The 20,295-nt window shown below is 57.2% G+C and overlaps 1 protein-coding gene across 4 annotated transcripts in view; it reads right to left on the reverse strand.

Annotated features, from left to right (window-relative positions):
- The window catches only part of PITPNM3 (PITPNM family member 3), an 88,060-nt gene that overhangs the window by 19,329 nt on the left and 48,436 nt on the right, over positions 1–20,295 (reverse strand). For 3 of the 4 annotated variants that reach the window (XM_059669001.1, XM_059669003.1, XM_059669004.1), the window contains 5 exons: positions 7,454–7,530; positions 6,786–7,021; positions 3,960–4,149; positions 3,013–3,135; positions 2,402–2,583 (listed from right to left, as the gene is read on the reverse strand). In XM_059669001.1, coding sequence (XP_059524984.1) covers positions 2,402–2,583; positions 3,013–3,135; positions 3,960–4,149; positions 6,786–7,021; positions 7,454–7,530 — 808 coding nt within the window. The remainder of the gene's footprint in view (positions 1–2,401; positions 2,584–3,012; positions 3,136–3,959; positions 4,150–6,785; positions 7,022–7,453; positions 7,531–20,295) is intronic. The other variant, XM_059669002.1, reaches the window with a different exon arrangement.

A 20,295-nucleotide genomic window follows, 5' to 3' on the forward strand; every position in this document is an offset into this window, starting at 1 on the left:
ACACTGCGACTCCCGGCCCCAGCTACCAGAGAAGCCCAGCTGGCCACGACACAGACCAGCTGGGCCGTGTCAGTCCTGCCAGATTAGGGCTCTCGTTGTAACTCATGTTCCAGGCAACCCGCAGACACAGATGCACACAGCTCCGGCTTCCCGCCCCGCCCGCCTGCAGAGGAAGCAGAGCTTAAAGAGAAAACGGCCAGACCCAGAATTCCAGTCACTCGCATCCCAGGCACCCAGTGCCCCCAAAGAGTCCGAGTTAATGTTTAGCCACAGGCCCAGAGCAGGCTGCCCGGGAAGGGCAGGAAAACCGGGCCCTCCCTGACCTTCCAGCTGGCGGCCTTGCGTTTAAGACAATCCCGTGGGATTATGTCAGTGATGGCGAACCTATGACACGCGTGTCAGAGGTGACACGTGAACTCATTTTTTTGGTTGATTTTTCTTTGTTAAATGGCATTTAAATAAATATCAAAAATGTAAGTCTTTGTTTTACTATGGTTGCAAATATCAAAAAATTTCTATATGTGACACGGCACCAGAGTTAAGTTAGGGTTTTTCAAAATGCTGACACGCCGAGCTCAAAAGGTTCGCCATCACTGGATTATGTGATTGATGAATCAATTAATAGAATGCAGATTCGACTGACATACTCCAGTTGGAAGAGAAAGGGACTTTTAGGAATCACAGTTGGCACAGGGTGTGAGCGAGGGTCCCGCATGCCACACGCCTCTGCCTCGGGTGGTGTGAGCATCTCGCCGTGCGGACGATGACTGGCGTTTAACAATACGTCTTCCATGTACAGCGTGGTCCCTAAACACCCGCCAACTACTTAATTGCCAAAGAAACAGCCATCTGTCCCTGCACCAGAGGGAAAAGCTGGCTGCGTCGGACCAGCTACTGAGAGCCCCCAACTTCTTGTCACTCTGCACATGTGGGGTTTTCTTAAAGGATTTTTCAAGGATGAACCAGAAATGTGGAGGTTTTACCTTGCAGCTCAGACTTGAAACATAACTGCTTTTCTTTGAAAGAATCGTCTGTCGGAGGGGCTTTAAATAGCCAGAGATTTCACTCTGCAGCGCCTCTGACCTAATAATTCCTCCTCCAGGAATGCATGCAAACAAAATAGCCCTAATATGCACATGAATGTTGATGCACGAAGGTCGTCACCAGGGCGCTATTTATAAGTTTGAAGAATTGGGAAAAGCCAAAGCGTCCAGTGACTGGGATTAAGTAAATGTGTCCATTTACGCAGTAAAATATTGTTAAGGCTATCTACCAAGTATTTTTATGTTTATTATTTTTTAAAATATATTTTTATTGATTTCAGAGAGAAAGGGAGAGGGAGAGAGAGATAGAAACATCAATGATGAAAGAGAATCACTGATCGGCTGTCTCCTGCACACCCTGCAATGGGGATCGAGCCCGCAATCTGGGCATGTGCCCTTGACTGGAATCGAACCAGGACCCTTCAGTCCACAGGCCGACACTCTATCCACTGAGCTAGGGCTCTACCAAGTATTTTTAATTATACGGGGGGAAAATCCCACTATAAGGGTAGGTGTGTGGGTTTTTTTTTTTTTTTAAGTAACACTAATTGCAAAGCATGTAAAAAATATATATATATAACTGAATGAAAATTACACCAAAGCATTAGCATGGTTCCCTCTGGGTGGTGAGGCGGTCTCTTTCCCAAATGCTGAGCTGGCCTTGCGCTACTTATCACTTGGGTAAGAAAGAAGGAGGGAGCAACGGAGGAAAGAATGGAGGAGAAAGAGAAGAGGCATTCCTTCCGATGTGGGTCTATGCTCAATGCCTACTTGTATGTATCCTGAACAACGTGCAGATAGTTCAGTTAGCCGGTGTCGATGACCATGACCCTTCCAGAAGGTTAAAGGGTGGGCGGCTCCATGGAGGCCCTGGCACCAATGAGGAAAGGGGGCTGGGGGCTGGGGGCTGGGGAACTGGTGCCGAGCCCAGCTCTCATCCCTGGCTGTGTGGCCCCAGGAACCTCCCTGACTGACGTGGCCTCTGCTGCCTCATCTGAGAAACAGTAAGAACACACGCCTGGAGTCGCTCACAAAACACACACCAGATTCTTAAAACCGCCAGGAAAGTAGGCTGGGCCGCATTTGCCATGTTGCAGAAGATGAGCCTGCGGCTCGGCGATGTGCGGCTGCTTGTCCCCTCTCCCTGAAAGTTGGGGTGGAGCAGAGACAGAGTGCAGGGCCCAGGGTCTCAGCCGGGGGCCCATGGGGAGCAGCCTTGGGCTCAGGCTTGACTCCGGGCCCCCCAGGAAAGACCTGGGACATGTGGCTGGTCCTGAGCCACCCCTAGGACGCTAAGCCGAGGTGCTCTCTGCTCCGGGTGCTGTGCCGAAGGAAGATGGGACGCAGGGAATGGTTACCTTGATAGGAAGGCATGATGCTGGGTGATGGCCTCGCAGTCATAGGTGGAGGAATCGCTCTGTTTCCGTGGCAACGGCCTCTTGGGCTCCTCATCCTCCAACACGCTGGAGATGTCAATGCTGCTTTTGCTGAGCCGCTTGCTGCTGGCCAGACTGCACTCCTCCTCCGCCCCCGGGGCATCCTGTGGGGCCGAGGGGAGGGCAGAGGGCACTGCAGTCACCGGGACTCTGGGGCACTGCCTCCTCCCAGCCACAAGGAGCCCCTTCCTCCTAGACGTGAGAGGCAGCGCATCTTCCAAAAGAAGCATGAGAGCCGCCATCCAGTCGTGGTGGGATTTTAGTCACAGGGCTGTCCCCTGCCCCCAAAGGGATTGGCGAGTTAGTGGGACTCGGGGCAGCTACCTGGGGACCCGACCCCAAATTAGCCCCCGGGCCTCCGTTTCCTCCCCTGTGGTCGTAATCTCTTGCTACTCCTGTGAGATTGAGATACAATATATACTTTGTGACCTGGATTTCGTGGTGCATGTGTTAAGGGTTAACAGCCCTGCCCTCAGAGAGGCCCCTGCTCCCCAGGACAGGCCCCCCCACCATGCCCACCCCCTGGCCCGCACCTGCGTGCTGCTGACGCTCCCCTTCCGGCTGCTGCTGCCAGGGCTGTCGCCCGAGGGCCCCGCACTGTAGCAGATGGCGTCAAAGGCCAGGAGGCCCCCCACGCAGTCCCCGATGAGACACACCTGCAGAAGGCACAGCTGGGACTACAGGCCTGGCCATTGCTGACCCCTCACCCCACACCCACCCAGAGCACCTGGATAACAAGGAGCCTGTCCCAGGGAGGCCTGAGAGCTGCAATAGGGGGAAGGGTGCTCATTCTGGGGCCAGAGTCAGGGGAGGACAGGACTAGGCTAGGGTGCGGGGTCAGACTGGGGCCAGGGTCAGGGGAGGACAGGACCAGGCTGGGGTGCGGGGTCAGACTGGGGCCAGGGTCAGGGGAGGACAGGACCAGGTTGGGGTGTGGGGTCAGACTGGGGCCAGGGTCAGGGGAGGACAGGACCAGGTTGGGGTGTGGGGTCAGACTGGGGCCAGGGTCAGGGGAGGACAGGACCAGGCTGGGGTGCGGGGTCAGACTGGGGCCAGGGTCAGGGGAGGACAGGACCAGGTTGGGGTGCGGGGTCAGACTGGGGCCAGGGTCAGGGGAGGACAGGACCAGGTTGGGGTGTGGGGTCAGACTGGGGCCAGGGTCAGGGGAGGACAGGACCAGGCTGGGGTGCGGGGTCAGACTGGGGCCAGGGTCAGGGGAGGACAGGACCAGGCTGGGGTGCGGGGTCAGACTGGGGCCAGGGTCAGGGGAGGACAGGGCTCAGCATGGGCTCACAGTCAGAACTCAGAAGCTGGCCTCACTCTTCCTATCTGTAAAATGGGGTCAAACCCAAAGATCTTAAAAGCCTTCTTGGATCTCAGACACCACGGCTCCTGAGCAGCCTGGTCTAGATCCTTGGGGGCAGATTCAAGCCTCTTTCCAGGTGGGGCCAAGGCGGGGAGGTGGGCGCAGCTGTCCTACCTGCCCACTGAAGCCGATGCCGTCCGGGGACTTGAGGAACTCTGCGTAGACCTGGTTGGCTTGCTCGATGACGGTGGCAACCGCATCCTGGTACTGTGGGGAGGAGATGGCCAACAGGGGCAGCACGGCCAGAGGGACGTGGTCCTGGCTGTTGCTGAGACAGCCCTCATCATGGCTGTAGGGATTGAGGCTGCAGACAGGGGGCCAAGGTGAGCCCAGCCGGCATCAGGCAGGGGGCGGGTTAGGGGCTGCGGACTGGGCAGAAGAGGGCACGTGCTGACCGGGAACTGGGCCCTCCACTCCAGGCTCCCCTGCGCCCACCCCGTAGCAGCCCGTGATGTGGGCCCTGGCGTCTCCTGTGACAGCAGCTCTCTCCTGCCCTATTCTGCATGGCACCAAAGAACCCCCAATCATGAAAGAAGCCACTGGTGCGGATCTGGGTGGGGACTGTCATCCTGGCAGACTTCCTAGAGGAGGTGTGGTTTGAACTAGGTCTCATGGAAGGCTTTCGGGGAAGTCGAAAGGAAGAGAGAGGGTTGCCAGGCATGTCGCAGCTTGGGGGGCGGGGGGGCACCTAGCTGTATGCTCGATAGTGTGTCCATGGTCCAGCTGCCTACCCCTTCCCCAGCCCCACCCACCTGTCCTGCCTCTGTCCCCTGGGCCAATGGACCCAGCTGGCCAGCAGGGGCCACACGGGGAGGAATTGCCCAACGGCGATCCAGCCCCTGCCCTTCCCTCATCACCTAAGCTCAGACTGCCTGAGGTTGACACCGGGGAGAGGTGACAGGGCTCAGGGACCTCAGGCAGGTGACAGAGACCCCAGGGTGTGCAAGTCCAGCCTAACAACCATCCCTCATCTCCAGAGAACACAAATGAGAGGAAACGGGCCTCGACTGCAGCCGGAGAGATTTTAATTAGCGAGAATGAGCTCTCTCCCAGCAGTGATTAGGGCTGATGGATGGGCTGGCAAGGCGCTGCCTGGGGGAGAAGGACGCTCCCTCCCGCCGCCCCCTCGCTGTCCCCTCCAGTGGCCAGGTCATCCATCTTCCTGGCCATCAGGCCTGGGCTGGGTCACCCAGCTCTGGGGGTCAGATGTCCTGGGGGCGCGGGGTTTGGGGGAATCCTGAGACTGATTATGAATGAGCCCAATTAACTCGGGCTGCTGGAGTGTGAAGGGAACGGAGCCACGGCAACCCAGCTCCCCAATCCTGCAGCAGAGCAGACGCGGCCGATTAATCTGTCGAAGAAGCAGATTCCAGGGCCCTCCCTAGGGGTGAGGCCCGCCGCCCGCTGGGGAACTACGGACCTCATCTCCTTCCTTACTTCCCACTCTGATTGAGATCGGCCCTGCCCCCTGCCGTGTCCTGGAGCACAGATCAATCAGACAGGTCTCTGCCTCCCGCCCCACCCCACCCCACCCCTGCAGGTGCCAACTTCCCTCTCTCTCAGAGACCAGAGGAGTGAGGCCTGCACCCCCGCACAGGTGCTCCCCACCCGCAGGACGCTGGGCACGGCCTCCTCCCCTCCCAGCACTGCTGAGCCCAGTCTGGCCACACCTGAGGGAGGGGCTGGGACGCCCTGCCCACCCTCCCCGAGCCCCATCCCCACGTGGCTGAGGGCTCCTCCTGAGAAGCCTCGGGTTCTGGCAGAGTTGACATGAAAGGGAGTGAGGGCAGGAGAGAGGTGCCCGGCCTCCCTTTCATCCCTAACTGCACGAAGCTCTCGGCTGCCGGTCCCCAGCTGGCCGCACGCTCTATCAGACCTGTGCTCTGCGGGCGGCAGGCCTTCTGTGCCCGCGTTAGCTGTGCTCCTACCGGGCAGGGACCTGGGAAGCAGAGCCCTCCGGGCCTGGGGCGGTGGGCAGAGCCTCCCACAGGCGCCCGGATCCTGGTGGGCCCCTGGTCTCCCTCTTAACCCCCCACAGGGACCGGGGCAGGTTTGGATGAGGAGCCCAGGCCTGGTAAGCGTGCTGCCTTATCCCCGCCATCCGGGTTCTCTGATGGCGGTCAGAGACACTGCCCTCCCAGCCCCCTGCCCACCAATGGGGAGGGCGCTTTCTCCCTGTGAGGACCATGATGTGAGTCACGCACACCCCCTCCTGTGCTTTCTATGTGCCCCACGCTGCTGCGCTTGGTGCTTCGCACAGGCCAGCACACAGAAGCCTCAGAAAGACTCGGGCGGTGGTTATTCTCCAGAGAATCCCCGTGTTATAGATGAGGAAGCAGACAGGGAGAAGCTAAATACCGCGCCCTCCCCCCCCCCTCCCCCCCGGGTCACACAGCTGGAACTCAAATCCAGGCTGACCGAAGAGCCCACGCCCTGAACCGTGTTATGCTACGCTCACAGCACACACCAGTCACCTCCTCCGGGCAGTCGCCCCGGCCCTCTTCCTGAGGGTCCTCAGTGCCCTGTGCCACCTCCGTTAGAGCTCACATCCCTACTGGCTCTAATTACGTGGCCTGGGAGTGAGGCTGCCTGGGTTTGACTCCTGGCTCCATTCGCTGGGTGACGCTGGGGGGAGCTGCATTGCTTAACCTCTCAGTGCCTCAACTTCCTCACCTGGGCCAAGGAGACCCAGGGCTGTGAGCACAGGAAGTGGACCTGAGATGCCAGCACTGCCTGGTCCTGGGCAGAGGAGGACTCAGTGCACAGTGCTCATTGCTTGGAACTCTGCTGACCATTTCCCACGGTCAGTCAGGACCTGACATCCCAGAGAGGCCTGGGCAGGTATCCCCTGCCCACCAGTCCCCACATGGCGGCGGGCCGTCCCCCCACTTAATCCCCCCACCAGCACCAGCCAGTCCCAACAAGCAGAACGGGACTCACTTGGAGACCAGCGAGAAGGCCTCGGAGCAGATGGCAGGACAGGGGACAAACTTGATGAGGATGTGGCCCAGGGCCGCAGGGAAGTGGGCGCGTGTGACCTTCTCCAGCACGGAGCTGAACGTGTGGATGTCGGCTGCCTTGCAGGAGGGGTCCCCCGAGCCCGTGTCCAGGACGTTCCCCCCGTGCAGCACCAGCAGGAGCACTTGCGTCTTGCAGGAGCGCTGGGAGAAGACTTCCTGGAAGGGACATCGGTGGGGACAGAGACAGGCAGCAGGGAGACAGGGTGGGGGAGGGGTAACACAATGAATCACACACACACACACACACACACACACCGGAGGGGGGTGCGGGGGGGGGGGCGGCCTGCAGCCAGAGAAGCAGGCACTGTGCCCAGCCTGTCTCAGCTCCGAGTCAGGGACTTTCCTGCCCCCATATGATGAGGGGCACAGGCTGCCAGGAGGGCAAGCCCCTCAATGTCTGGGTCGGAAGGATCCCAGGAGGCCCTTCTTGTGCATATGAGAGCCACAGCCCAGAGCAGGAGGGGTTGCTGCCCAGGGTCGCACCGCAAGCCAGGTGAGCCGGATGGAAACTAGGCAGCCTGTGCACCAGGGCTCTGCCTTACACCCTGAGCACAGGGGCGGGCCCCGACAGCCTCGGACACCGCCTACCTCACTGTCTTCGTGGATCTCAATGCTTCCTTGGGCCGGGAACTTCTGTCTTCTCAAGGAGACCCGGTACAGCTCTCCTGAGGGGGAGCAGAGCAGAGCTCAGCTGGCAGGAGGCGTGGGCCCACAGGCCGTGGAGCGCTAGCGTCGGAGCTAGGGCGTCCCCTGCTCAGCCCCGGCCTCCGAACCAAACACCACGTGAAACCTTTCTCCTCCCATCAAGCGGACGTCCAGCAGGATGAGGCCGGGTCACGGGGCCGTCCCAGGGCCAGCAGGGCCACCCTAGAAAGGAGCGACCCTGCTCTTTCCTTCACTAACAGCAGCAGCAACAGTGTAAGGGGCGTCCGATGGCTTCCACTTCCTGTATTAGATGGCTCCCACTTCCTGGGCCGAGCATCCTTCTGAAAACAACCACAGCCCGGCCAGCGTGGCTCAGTGGTTGAACCAGGAGGTCATGGTTCAATTCCCAGTCGGGGCACATGCCCGGGTTGTGAGCTCCATTCCCAGTGTGGGGCACGCAGGAGGCAGCCGATCAAGGATTCGCTCCCATCATTGATATTTCTCTCTCTCTCTCCCTTCCTCTCTGAAATCAATTTAAAATATATATGTAATTTTTTTAACGGACCACAGCTGCTGGATTTTAAAAAACTAATTATGTTTGAAGCTGTCAGAGGCCTTGAATTATGGGAACCCCATGCAGGGGAAGATGGCTCCTCAGAGGCAAGGCCAGCACTGGGGGCCACACTCACGGCCACTCTTCCCCTCCAGCTGTGGGGGAAGCCAGCGCTGCCAGAAATGTTCTCCTTGCTCCCCTCAGTTGCCTGGCTCAACGCCCCCACCTTCAGGAAGTACTCCTTGGCAGCCAACCCTCTCTGCTCTCTCTTTCCTCCAACACAGACACTACACTCCTGGGCCAAGTCTGGCCCATTGCCGGTGTTTATAAATAAAGTTTTATTGGAACAGAGCCATGCCCATTCATCTGCGCATTATCTGTGGCTGCTTATGTGCCACAGAGACTTTACAGCCCGCAAAGCCTAAAATATTTACCGTCTGGCCCTTTAAAGGAAAGCTTGCTGACCCCTGATCGAATGCCTGAATATCACTGCTCTGGACTCTCAGGTGCAGAGAGACCTCCAAGACCTCCAGCAGCCCCCTCGCTGCCTACGATGATGCGGCCACCTCGAGAAAGTGAGGAGTCCTTCCTTCCGTCCGGCTGGCCCCTCTCCCCTTGAGACGGGTACTACTTTCTGTGTGTGGCTGAGCCTCGCAGCTAGACTGTGAACCACTTGGTTGCCTTCAATGACAGGGAGCTCCTCTCTTAAAGCAGCCGGTTCCAGGCAAGGGTGGCCCTTTCCTTCTCCTCACTTTCCCCCCACCCCCGCCGAGAGCCTGCTGCACCCTCCCAGGAAGCACATTTGGGGAGGGTCCTTCCCAGGGGCTTTGCGGGCAACCCTGGCAGGTGGGCTGGTGTGGGTGGGAGCCCCGGCCAACGGCCGACGTGTGTCTGTGTCATCATCTCCTCAGCCACTACTGGCCCCGGGGGAGGGTGCATCTGCCAGGAATTCCAAACGAGAAGCTTTGCTCAGCAGGGAAGTGCATTTTTGCAATCGTCTGTCCTCGCAGACACAACCCTGGTCTAAGGGTAACTGCTTTATGAGCTCAGAGCTGCTGCCCACACAGACAGGAAATCATTTTGTAAATGATGGAGGGCTCTGGCTAGGAGGAGGAAGAGGAAAAACTTGTTCTGAGGCCTGGCTTTGCCCAGCACTTCCTAATGCTCCTTTCAGGGGCTCCGACTCTCCTGCCTTATTTCTAACATCCTATATCTTGCCCTGGACCTGGCCAGAGGACACCAGGGCCCTGCCCTCGGGACAGCGTCAAAATAAACGACAGCAGTAGATGGTTCTGTTTTGCTGAGGACGGATGTCCCAGGCACTGTGTGCTGTACAGGGATCATCTCGTTCATCCCCACCAGTAACCTCTGGGTTTTGGTCCTGTTATTACCCCATTTTACAGATGAGAAAACTGAGGCTCAAACAACCTAAGTCATTCACTCCTGGCCACACAACTGAGAAGACTGAGCGAGCTGGCACATGAACCCAGCTAAGAGTGCCCCACACTCAACAGAGGACAATGCTTGACAAAGTGTTCCCTCCTCCATCTGACATCCAGGGCTTCTGGGGGAGGTGGACAAGAAAATCCTCATTCTGCACAAGAAATAGGAGCACAAACCCATAAGTGACACCCCGGAGAGGGAGCCCAGTTTGCCCTGGGGGGGCCAGTTCACCAGCAAGAGAAAGAGGCCAGGAGGGAAGCTGGGTGTGGCTTTGTGTGTGCAGCCTCATATGCTGCAGGTGGCCCGGGAGAAGCCAGGAGCCGGCAGGGCTGAGTCCGTGGGTTTGGAGCCGGGGAGGGCCCTGATCTGCCCCTTTGGAAACCATGGACTTTGGAGCCAGAACACCTGAGTTCAAATCTTGGCTCTTACCAGCTGTGTTATCTGCACCTCGGTTTTCTCATCTGGAAAATGTGGATAATCATGCCAGTGACCTCCTAGAATGGTGATGAGGATAAACGAGTTCATGTACAGAAGAGGCGTAGAATGGGAACTGGAACATAGTAAATGCTATGTAAGTGATGATTATCATCATCATCATTATTACTATTATCATCCAGGGTGCTTTGGGGGGCTTAGGACTACAGTGATAAGATAGGGCCAACCCTGGCTGGTATGGCTCCGTTGGTTGAGGGTTGTCTCATTCACTGAGAGGTTGCTGGCTCAATTCCAGGTCAGGGCACCTGCCCAGGTTTTGGGCTCAATCCCCAGTAGGGGGTGTGTAGGAGGCAGCCAATCCATGTGTCTCTCATCAATATTTTTCTCTTCCCGCTCTCCCTTCCTCCCTCTCTAAAAGCAATAAAAGCATATTTAAAAAATAAATAAAAAAGATGGGGCCAGAGGCTGATGGGGACATTGCCGCCCCCACACTCTCCTGCCTGTCCCCAAGTCCTCCCTGAGCCCTGGCAGGCTCTGGCCTCGCTGGGCTGGGTGCCTACTTGCACTGGGGAGCCTGCGTGCAGTGTGATTACAGGATAAATACTGTGATTGCCGCAAATTGCCACAGCGAGGCTATAAATAAGTCGCAGGGAAGACATGAGGGTCCTGCCATTCGCGGGCACCATGCCCCCCCATTAGGTGGGGGCTGCATCCTGCACCCTCACTGATTACACCGACGGGGGAGCACCCACATCCTCGACCTGCCTGGCTCAATGCTGTGAGGCCCAGCTCCCCGGGGGCCCACGCGATGTTCTGGGCATCAAATCAGGGGACAAGTGCTGTATCCTGGCTGCAAACTCTGCTGAGGCAGCTCCTGGCTCGGTGGGGATGGGACGCCGGCAGGTTGTCCCAGCCCATCAGGTCTCGGCTCTGACCCCTAGAGAGTCGACTACCAGGACCAGAGTCGCCCCGCTGAAAGGTATGGTATGTCTCCGTCTTCCCAGAAGCCTCTGCAGACAAGCAGAAAGGCCACCTGGGGGCCCCCTGCCTGTTCCTCGCCCACAAGGGCTCTCTCTGCTCTTCCAAGAACCAGACATCCCACCACAGTAACAGCGACCAGCGGCTCAGACTCACCCACAAGACATCACTCTTTCCCTTGCCTGCCCCGAGCCCTCTGCCTGGTGAGCCCTGCCTCCCTTTGCAGACTGCAAATCCTCACCTGTCCTCAGAACCCCGCTCAGCCGCCACCGCCTCTGGAAAGCCTTGTCAGATCTACCGCAGCAGACATGGCTGCCCCGGGCATGGGGAGCGGGCCAGGCTCGTTGCTGCGAGGTCACCGTCTATTCCCCCTCAGACCGTGGCCCCGAGACGGGGTGTTGCAGCTGTCAGGGCTCAGTGTGGCGTTTCTGTGAAAACTCATCACAAGTGAGGATCCTGGGCGTGCACCGCCTGTGAGGCAGCTCTGGGCTGTCGAGCCCCAGGAGAAATTGGTTCAGGGCAACATCGTCCACTGGGAAGACATTTCTTAAAGCCCCGAGGGACACCGCACTGGGAGCCTCTGGGAATTCTAAAGCAGCCCGGCCAGGGCTTGTGGCGCCGCATCTAGAGGCTGCCCCAGAGCTGCGGGTGACCAGATCTGCTGGCCGGGTCCTGGGCGGTGGGAGCCACATGCCGGCGATGGCCCACGTCCTGTTCATGTCTGTCTGCTTGTTCCTATTCAGGCTGGTCCCTGTGTGCTCTGATATGGGCTGCGGGGCCCGGGGCGGGGGGCAGGGGTGGGTGGGTGGGAGGGCGGGGAGACAGCTGTTTTGTGATAACATTTTGTGACAAGCTTGCGCTTGCTTCCAGCACCCCTGCCAGTCCCGGTGCTGGGACTGGCGGCCCACCCAGCTCACCATGGCTCCCCCTGCCAGCTAAGGAATAGAGGCTGTGTTTGCTTAATCACCACCTTGGAAAGGCACAAATGGTGATCATCCCTTCTAACTACCCTTGTGCCATACTGCTCCTGGGACAACAGCCACGGTCGTCACCCACGCACTCAGCACCCGAAGCACAGACACCCGGTTTGGCCCAGCCCCACCGTCTCCATTCTCTCCTGCCACCTGCAGCTGGGACCCAGGAGGGGCGGGTGCCCCCTAGCTAAACAGACACTCCATTCACCCTCCATTCTCCCGGCCCCTGCAGTGGTCCCATCTCCATTACTCACCCCTGGGATCAACGGAGCGGAGCTGGGCCCAGCGTGGGACCGGGGGGCACGTCCTGAGGTGCACGGACAAAGCACCTAAGCCCCTGTGGGCGCGTGGAAGCACAGGCCTAGCATAAGCCATCTGTGTTCGAACCCAATGGCTTTGCTCTCCTGCTCGGTGTGGGTGCAGGAGACATGCCTGGGAAGACCTGGGCGGTGCAGAGCCTGGTGCCGCAGCACGCGGGGGGCTCAGAGCCCCAGGGAAACCACACGGAGAGGGACACACACACTGGAGGAGGCAGGAGACACGTGGTGGGAAGTGAATGCCCTAGCCCAGTGATGGCGAACGTTTTGAGCTCAGCGTGTCAACATTTTGAAAAACCCTAACTTAACTGTGGTGCCGTGTCACCTATAGAAATTTTTTTATATTTGCAACCATAGTAAAACAAAGATGTATATTTTTGATATTTATTTTATATATTTAAATGCCATTTAACAAAGAAAAATCAACCAAAAAAATGAGTTCACGTGTCATAGGTTCGCCATCACTGCCCTAGTCAGAGGATGATCTCGGACACCCTCTCCACACCACGGCAGAACAAGGGGTTCCGAGCCAGGCAGTCAGGGATTCTGAGCCCAAGCGTGAGGACACGGTGCCTCACGTGAGCTCAAGCCTCCCGGTGCCTCACGTGAGCTCGGCAGAATCACCCCGAGGACCCCGACAGCACCAGCAGGTGCGATTGGCGAGTGGCTCTGAGGGACTGAGGAGAAAGGAAAAGGAGCCAGGGAACTGCAGGTGGAAAAGGTCACCTGGATTTCAAAGCGATTGATTCCAACTAGGGAGCTTGGTGTCGATTCCCAGACAAATTAACAAACACGTGTTTGGGGAGCCCTTAGCAAAGGAAGGAGCAGCTCTGATAGGCTCGCCTGCACCGTTCCTTGTCAACCCTCCTTCACTGCTGGCTGAGGAGGGTCCCTGGCCTGGAACTTAAGGGAACACCTGGGGCTTGGGGCATCTGGGGAGGGGGGACAGGAGCAGAATGACAAACAGGGAAGGGAGCGTGCAGCTCTCAGGACAGCTCGGGGTGTGGTTAATGAATGGAGCCCATGCAGGAAGCCTCGACGCCAGGCCTCCCGGCTCTGCCTGATGTGAATGGCACAGCACGAAGCAGGGGAAAGAAGGGACCCTCCTCCGATGATTATTAAACCTTTAAAAGCTGGGGGATCTTTCATCCCAGGAAATTTTCTTTAGGAGCCCAATCTGCAAAACAGATGAAAGTGGACCGGCTCTGGCGGAAGCAGATTGGGGGGCCCAGAGCCTCACTTTCCTGCTCCACTCCCCCCTGCCCCTCAGCGGCCCCTGGGGCTCCACCGAACACAACTAAAAAGCCATCACCTGTTCACCAGCCAAACTCCAGGCCACCCTTCTCCACAGGCCCCGGCACCCCACCCTGTGAAAAAACAGCAAACTAGGTGGAGAGGTGGGTGGACGGGGCTGTGTTTTTGGGGGGAAACACGCCAAATGTTCATAAATGGTTTTCTCTAAATGATAGGACAATGGGTGATATTTTTTAACTTCCTACTTCTCTCTATTTTCCCATTTTTCTCCAGTGAGCCCATATTTTTTTTAGTTTAAAATTATTCCTGAACATTTCTATTAAATAGACAATATAACCATGTGTCTCATTGATGATAAGGACATTTTTAAACAAGCCACAGCCCCTCCTTTACTAAATGTAAACACTACAAAAAAAATAAAATGTTGTCCTCCCCTCTCAGAGCTGACAGGCTAATGAGGCAATATAAAAAGGAAAAGAAATGCTTGTGCAAGGAACGAATGAACATGAAGCACACTGAGTGATTTATGATCCTGTGTCTGGGTTAAAAAAACAACCCGAGTCCTGGCTGGTGTTGCTCAGTGGATAGAGCATCGGTCTGCAGACTGAAGGGTCCCGGGTTCAATTCCAGCCAAGGGCACATGCCTTGGTTGTGGGCTTGATCCCCAGTAGGGGGCGTGCAGGAGGCAGCCAATCAATGATTCTCTCTCATCATTGATGTTTCTATCGCTCTCGCCCCTCTCCTTTCCTCTCTGAAATCAATAAAAAATGTTTTTAAAAAAACACAAAAACTCGAGCCCTGGCTGGTGTGGCTCAGTTGGTTAGCCACAAAAGGTTTCAGGCTTGATTCCTGGTCAGGGCGCATGCCTGGGTTGTGGGCTGGATCCTCAGTAGGGGGTGTGCAAGAGGCAGCCAATCAATGTTGGGCTCTCACATGGATGTTTCTCTCTCTCTCTCCTTCCCTTCCTCTTCCTCTCTCTCTTAAAAAAAACTTGACATCACTTGCTGGTTTCTACTATTGATTATTGCCCAAATTTGTGTCAGGGCTGAAAATACCAAGATGAATCAGATACAGCAGTGACTTCAAGGTTCTAGCAAGTGCCTTGGGTCACATGATCAGGTCCAGTCACATGACAAAGACCTAGATCATGTGATCACGCCTGGCCACATGACCAAAGGCTGCAAACAGCCTGGGCCAGGATAATCGGGCCTCCAGAGGTATCTCTGAGGCTGCATGCACTGGAGACTTCAGTTCACAATGAGGAGGGACATCCCTGCTGTGCCCTGCACCTAGGGCCACTTTGAGAGCATCTCTGCAGACCAGTAACTAGGCAGGAGAGGGTGGAGGGGGGCCCAGCCTGGAGGAGCGCAGGCGCTAGGGGACCTGGGGGCTGCCCCTAAATCCCTGCAGAGCCTTGCCTGGGTCCCAGGAGCAGAGGGCAGAGCCCGGATGAAAGGGGGTGTGCTGGTTTCTGGAGAGTTCCACGTTTCAACACAACCTAGGAATGTTTACAACAGTTCAGGAACGACCCATGCCGGCCTGAAGAAAGCAGGGAGTTCTCCTTCACCAGGTTATACAAGCAAGTTATGTAAGTGACCACTTAGCAGGGGCGCCAGGGCAGGAATTTCCAACCAGACTTGGGGACCTCGAGGCTGAGGCCCCTCCTCGGACTCCGTAACCCTTTCGGTGTCAGAATCCAATCGGGTCAGCCTGGCTTCACCGGGCTAACGAGGCCAAAACCCCGGAGGGCCAACTAGCCCCCCACAGAGACACTAGCCCAGACCATGGCCTGACCCTTCCCAGGGCTTGAGTCCAGATCCTGCTTCTTGAAAACCTGTTGGCCACCCCACGTGAGCCTGGGGATAGCTCCAGGGAGCAACTCCTCTTGGAACCCATCCCAGACCAGGAATGTCACCATCTCAAACAGGCCCAGGGAAGCTTCCGGATATTCAAGCACAGGAGAACCCCCTTAGCCTGCCACAACGTGACACTAGGAGGGCATGGCGCCCCCTTTCCTGGTGACCCTCCTGAAATAAACGCAGTCCTCTTAAGATCTGTCCCGAGTTTCTCATCGTCATCCAGGGTCTCAGGCAATCTTCCCATTCATCCTGAGCAGTCAGGGTGCTCTCCCCATTTTACAGATGAGAACACTGAGGCTCAGAGAGGGTAAGTGGATTATCTCCATATGCATGTGAAGGGATAGGGCTTTGAACCAGGTCACTAGGCCAGGGCTCCTTCATCCTCCTGCAGCGAAGTCGCCAAAGATGAGGTATAAGAAAGGGGTGTTCTCATCACTCTTTCAAATGCCTCCCACGCCACAGCCTGCCCAGCAGAGCGATCCCTGGAAAGAAGGACCCTGCCAGGCTCCCCCCTGGCTCTGCTCCAACCCACACATTCCGTCTCACCCTGGCAATCCCCTCAAAATGAATGTGGGTTCCAGAAAAAAGGACTGGGAATGGCCTTTGCACCTACAAAAAGGTGCACTCGACCTTAGAACTCGAAACTAGAGGAATGCTCGTTACTCCAAAATGCCTTTTCTCACCTCTCAGACTAGCAGTTGCCAACCCCGTGCTACCCAGGGTGTGGGAAAACAGCCCTCACTCATGGCTGGAGAAGGTGAGAACCAGTCCCACCGCTGTGGAGGGCAATTTGCCGGTGTCATTCAAAATGCCCAATGCCCTTGACCCACCAGGTCCAAGTCCATGTGCATCATGACACATGCACACCACGAACCATCGCCAACTATTTATAAAATAGATAAAAGACAGAAAGCAGCCCCCTGTGCCCGCCACATGGGGGCTGGTGAAACAAATTATGCTGAAATAGGACACACCGTTGCAAAGCCCCGCCTCTAAATGTGTTGAGATCATAATCCCAACGCCATATGCATTATCTGAGGAAAGCAAGGTGCAGAGTGGGATGCTCTGGGTGCTCCCATCTGTGAGGGTTATAGATAAAAATATGGATCGATGAATATTTATGGAGATGTTCTGGCATGCAGAGGATATTTCTGGAATGGTCTATACGAAATTCGTCATAACCTTTGCTTCCCGGAAGAGGGCCTGGGTGAGCTGGGGGACGGGAGAGGGAGGCATACTCGTCACCTTTTGTTCCTTTAGAATTTTACACCATGTGTGTTACCTACGCAAAAGGCACATTAAAAATCAGAATTCTCTCAATGCGCACATAGCGGGGTGGTTTTTCCCTGAGATGTTAATGTCTGCTTTCTCCTGGCTCTGGCTGCTCTGCCTCTGGGGAGATTTGTGGCTGAGCTCCATGGGTTTTGTTTCCAAAAGTACCTTTGTTCCCAGAAAGAAAGGCTTTGAGGAAACAGATGCTCTCAGGCTGCAAGTCCCACCCCTTCCCAGGCTGAGAGGAGGACAGAGAGGAATGTGGGGTGCCCTCCCAACATGGGGTACCCTCACACCTCCAGGGGGACGGACAACAGCTCCAGGGGGCCTGGCCCCCCTCGGCCCCAGGAGCTGCAGACCAGGGCGAAGGGCCCGCCAGGCTGGGGCGGGCGCACACCCTCACAGCCTCCCCTCACCCCCCAAGGTGGGGAGACACCTGGGCTTTGAGAGGCCCCTGGAATCACAGAGGGGGAGTTTTGCCAGCAGTTGGATGGCTATGCAGGGTGAACATTATAAATCGGTGTCTAGAAAAATGAAGGAAGCTTGTTCTTTCCTGTGTAAGTCTGTGGACTGTGCAGGATGGTCTCCATTTGTCCCCAACCCACCCTCCAGCTCCCAGCCCAGCCAGGGCCTGAGGCGGAGACTCTGGCTTCAGGCTGGGCGTGGCCAGGGGAAGGTGCCCAGAGGAGAACTGGGGAGTGAGGCTCCCTCCCCACCAGGTCACCAGAGGCAGGTCCCTCTACTGACGGCCACAGCCCCTGAGGGGGAGAGGGGACTCTCTTTGCTCTATCTTATTCCCAGAGGCTATCAAGGTGCTGGCGTACAAAGCTACTCATTTTCAAACAAATGAATAAATGAACAAATAATGTGTTTCCAGTTTGCACCCCTGTAGGTGTCAGAAGCTGTACACGTCCCCAGCAGAGCACCGACACCACAGGGGTAGACTCACACAGACACACACCTATCCGTGTGTAAATAAATGCACCAATACATTGACATACACGCAGTGCACACACACAAATGCATGGGCACACTGGGCTGTACACAGGTGCCTACACACTACAGCAGACCATGCCAAGCACAGACATACGCACGCACACACACACGCAAGCAAAGTGCTCCCAAGGCGGATGTCTGCCATCCTGAGCTCATTAAAGCTGGCTAAATATAGCTCGTCTGCAGCTGTGCTCAGCAAGCTGCCCACACAGGCCAGAAAAAGACACCAGTTACCAGGCAGAGGAGTGGGGAGGCCAGCTGTGGGCAAGGGGCTCTGTGTGCCACGCCCGTGTGGGCAGCTAGGGGGCCCCACGACTGAGGGGGTGCAGGAGCATTCAGAGCTCTGGTCACTGACCCCCGGCTGTGGGCATGAGGTCAGACCACAACCCCACGATGGGGTAGATGATGCTGAACACCCCCATTTTCTCTCTACGTCCCTCTGTGGCAACCCTAGAGGTTCGTCTGACAGTGAATAGGTGGAGGAGCCAAGCTCAGTCCAGGAGCAGGAGCTGGAGCCGGACACAGCCTGGGACAAACCAGGCCCATGGGTGGCTAGGGCAGCACTCGGTGGGGAGGAAGACCAAGGTCAGTCTGGAACCACTGAGACCCAATCGGGACCAGTGTGGGGTCCTGCTCTGGAGACAGAGAGAGGGTGGAGTCCCACTGGGCACCCCACTCTAATGAGCAGGCTTGGCCGTGGGCAGACCCTCCAGCACCTGGGGCAGCCGCCTGCTGCCGCCACTCCAGCCTCTGATGCCAGGCACCAGCCCCGGGAAAGCCATTTACAACCACGAGTGTGGGTCACCTGTGTCAGGTCCACCAGAGGGCCCCATAGTCAGTTTTCCTGTCCTGGAATCTCCCTCATCAGGTGGGGGTGAGAGAGAAGAAGCCCCTCCAGTTCATACTTTCCTCTGCACATTCTGGACCCCAAGGTGTTTGGGGGTGGAGTGAAGCTGGCTCTTGAGGGGGGCACTTGCGTGACAGAGGGGACAATGGGGCACTTCCCCAGAGACCTGGCGGTGACCGTGGAAAGGGGAAAATGGGAGCTCAGACCAGACATGGGAACCACGCTCTGGAGGTGGAGGCGTGAAGAGACCGGGTTCGAGCACCTTCCTCAGAAGGTTGTTTATGTACCCTGAATCCTTGTCTTCCCTTTGTGACATGCTCGTAATGACCATCGCCCTTCCCAGCTCCCAGGTCATCATGGAGATCAGAGACCAGCCAGGACAGCGCCCTGCACTCTGTAGACCTGCTGAGATGGGAAAGGGGAGAGTGAGGCGGCTACATGTCTCCTGGGAGAGCCAGGCTCCTCCCTGGAGATGGACCTGGTGGGCAGGGGAAGGAGTTACTGCTCCACTGAGCCCACAGCCCCGCCCTCAGCCTCTTCTGAGATGATGGCAGGAACCAGCAGGGAGGGGAGGCCCAGTTTCTGAGCCGGGCAGCGGTGAGTGGGGCAGAGAAGGCAGGGACCGACAGTGCTGGGTCCCAAGGAATCGCTCTGGGACCCCAGTCCTTCCTACACTCTGCTGCCCAGGAGGTGGTTGGGTCCCCTCCACAGAGATGATGGGATGCTCAAGCTTCTCAATTGGCCTGTGAAAAAACTGTGCTTAGAGTCTCCACACTCCTTCTAGAAGCCGGTGTGGGCGGGCAGGGGAGAGCTGACGGGATAGTGAACAGGTGGGTCAAGCAGGGGTGAGGCTCATCCTTGGTGGACGAGGAGTCGCAGGAGGGTGGAAGGGGCCACGAGGACAGATCTGCCTCCTGTGAAGGTCTCCCTGACACTCTGGAGGGAGGACTGGAGTAGGAGAGACTGGAGGCAGGGAGGCAGCAGAGGGAGGATGGACCGGCCTGAGAGAGAGAAGATGGCGGCCTCAGCTAGAGGGGGGTGGGGGGGACAGAGAGGGGTGGAGGCGCGGAGAGATCTGCAGGAGAGATCTGAGAGTGGATACTCTCAGGGGTCTGACCTCGCTCTGGAAGGTGACAGAGATGGAGAAGGCTAGTAGGGCGCCATGTTTCTAGCTCGGGTTTGTGAAAAATGGCACCATTTCCTTTGGATGGAGGACCAGGAATGAGGTTCCAGGAGCAGATGCTTAGTGCCCTGAGGGCTCGCACCCAGCACCGTGGCGGCCAGGCTGGAAGCACTCTGTCAGTGTTCGCTGTGCTGTGGAGTGGCGTGGATAGGGCTGAACAGAAAGACATGCAGACCACAGGAACCAGGAGACAAAGAGGCAGCAACAGAAAACCAGGGCAGCTAAGGCACTCCAGGTACAGGGGGCGCAGAGGCGGGACAGAAGGCGGGCCACAGGCAGGAGCTGAGGCTGCACAGCAAGTCAGTGGGAGAGGCCCAGGTCTCCCGACCACCACCCAGGCTCTTTCTCTCTCCTTTGCCCCTACCCAGCCCCACACACAGTGGCTCCCGGGCTTCTCATGTCTGATTCCAAATAATAAGCACAAGCAACTGCGTGATAAAGGCTGGGGCCACCTGGTAGCGACGAAGGAGGGAGGATTCTAGGACATTCCCCCGGCCAAGGCCATGGCAGATGGCCCAGGGCAGGCCTCTTTCCCTGCACTCACACTTCCTGCGGCAGGTGCAGGAGGGCTCCCTGGGACTCAGACTCATGAGGAAACACTCAGCCAGTAACAACCGAGACAGCCACGGGACCAGCAGAGTGTCAAAAAGACAGCTCTGTGAGGTGATGAGCTT

The sequence above is a fragment of the Myotis daubentonii genome, chromosome 16 (assembly GCF_963259705.1).
Source record: "Myotis daubentonii chromosome 16, mMyoDau2.1, whole genome shotgun sequence".
Taxonomy (NCBI): domain Eukaryota; kingdom Metazoa; phylum Chordata; class Mammalia; order Chiroptera; family Vespertilionidae; genus Myotis; species Myotis daubentonii.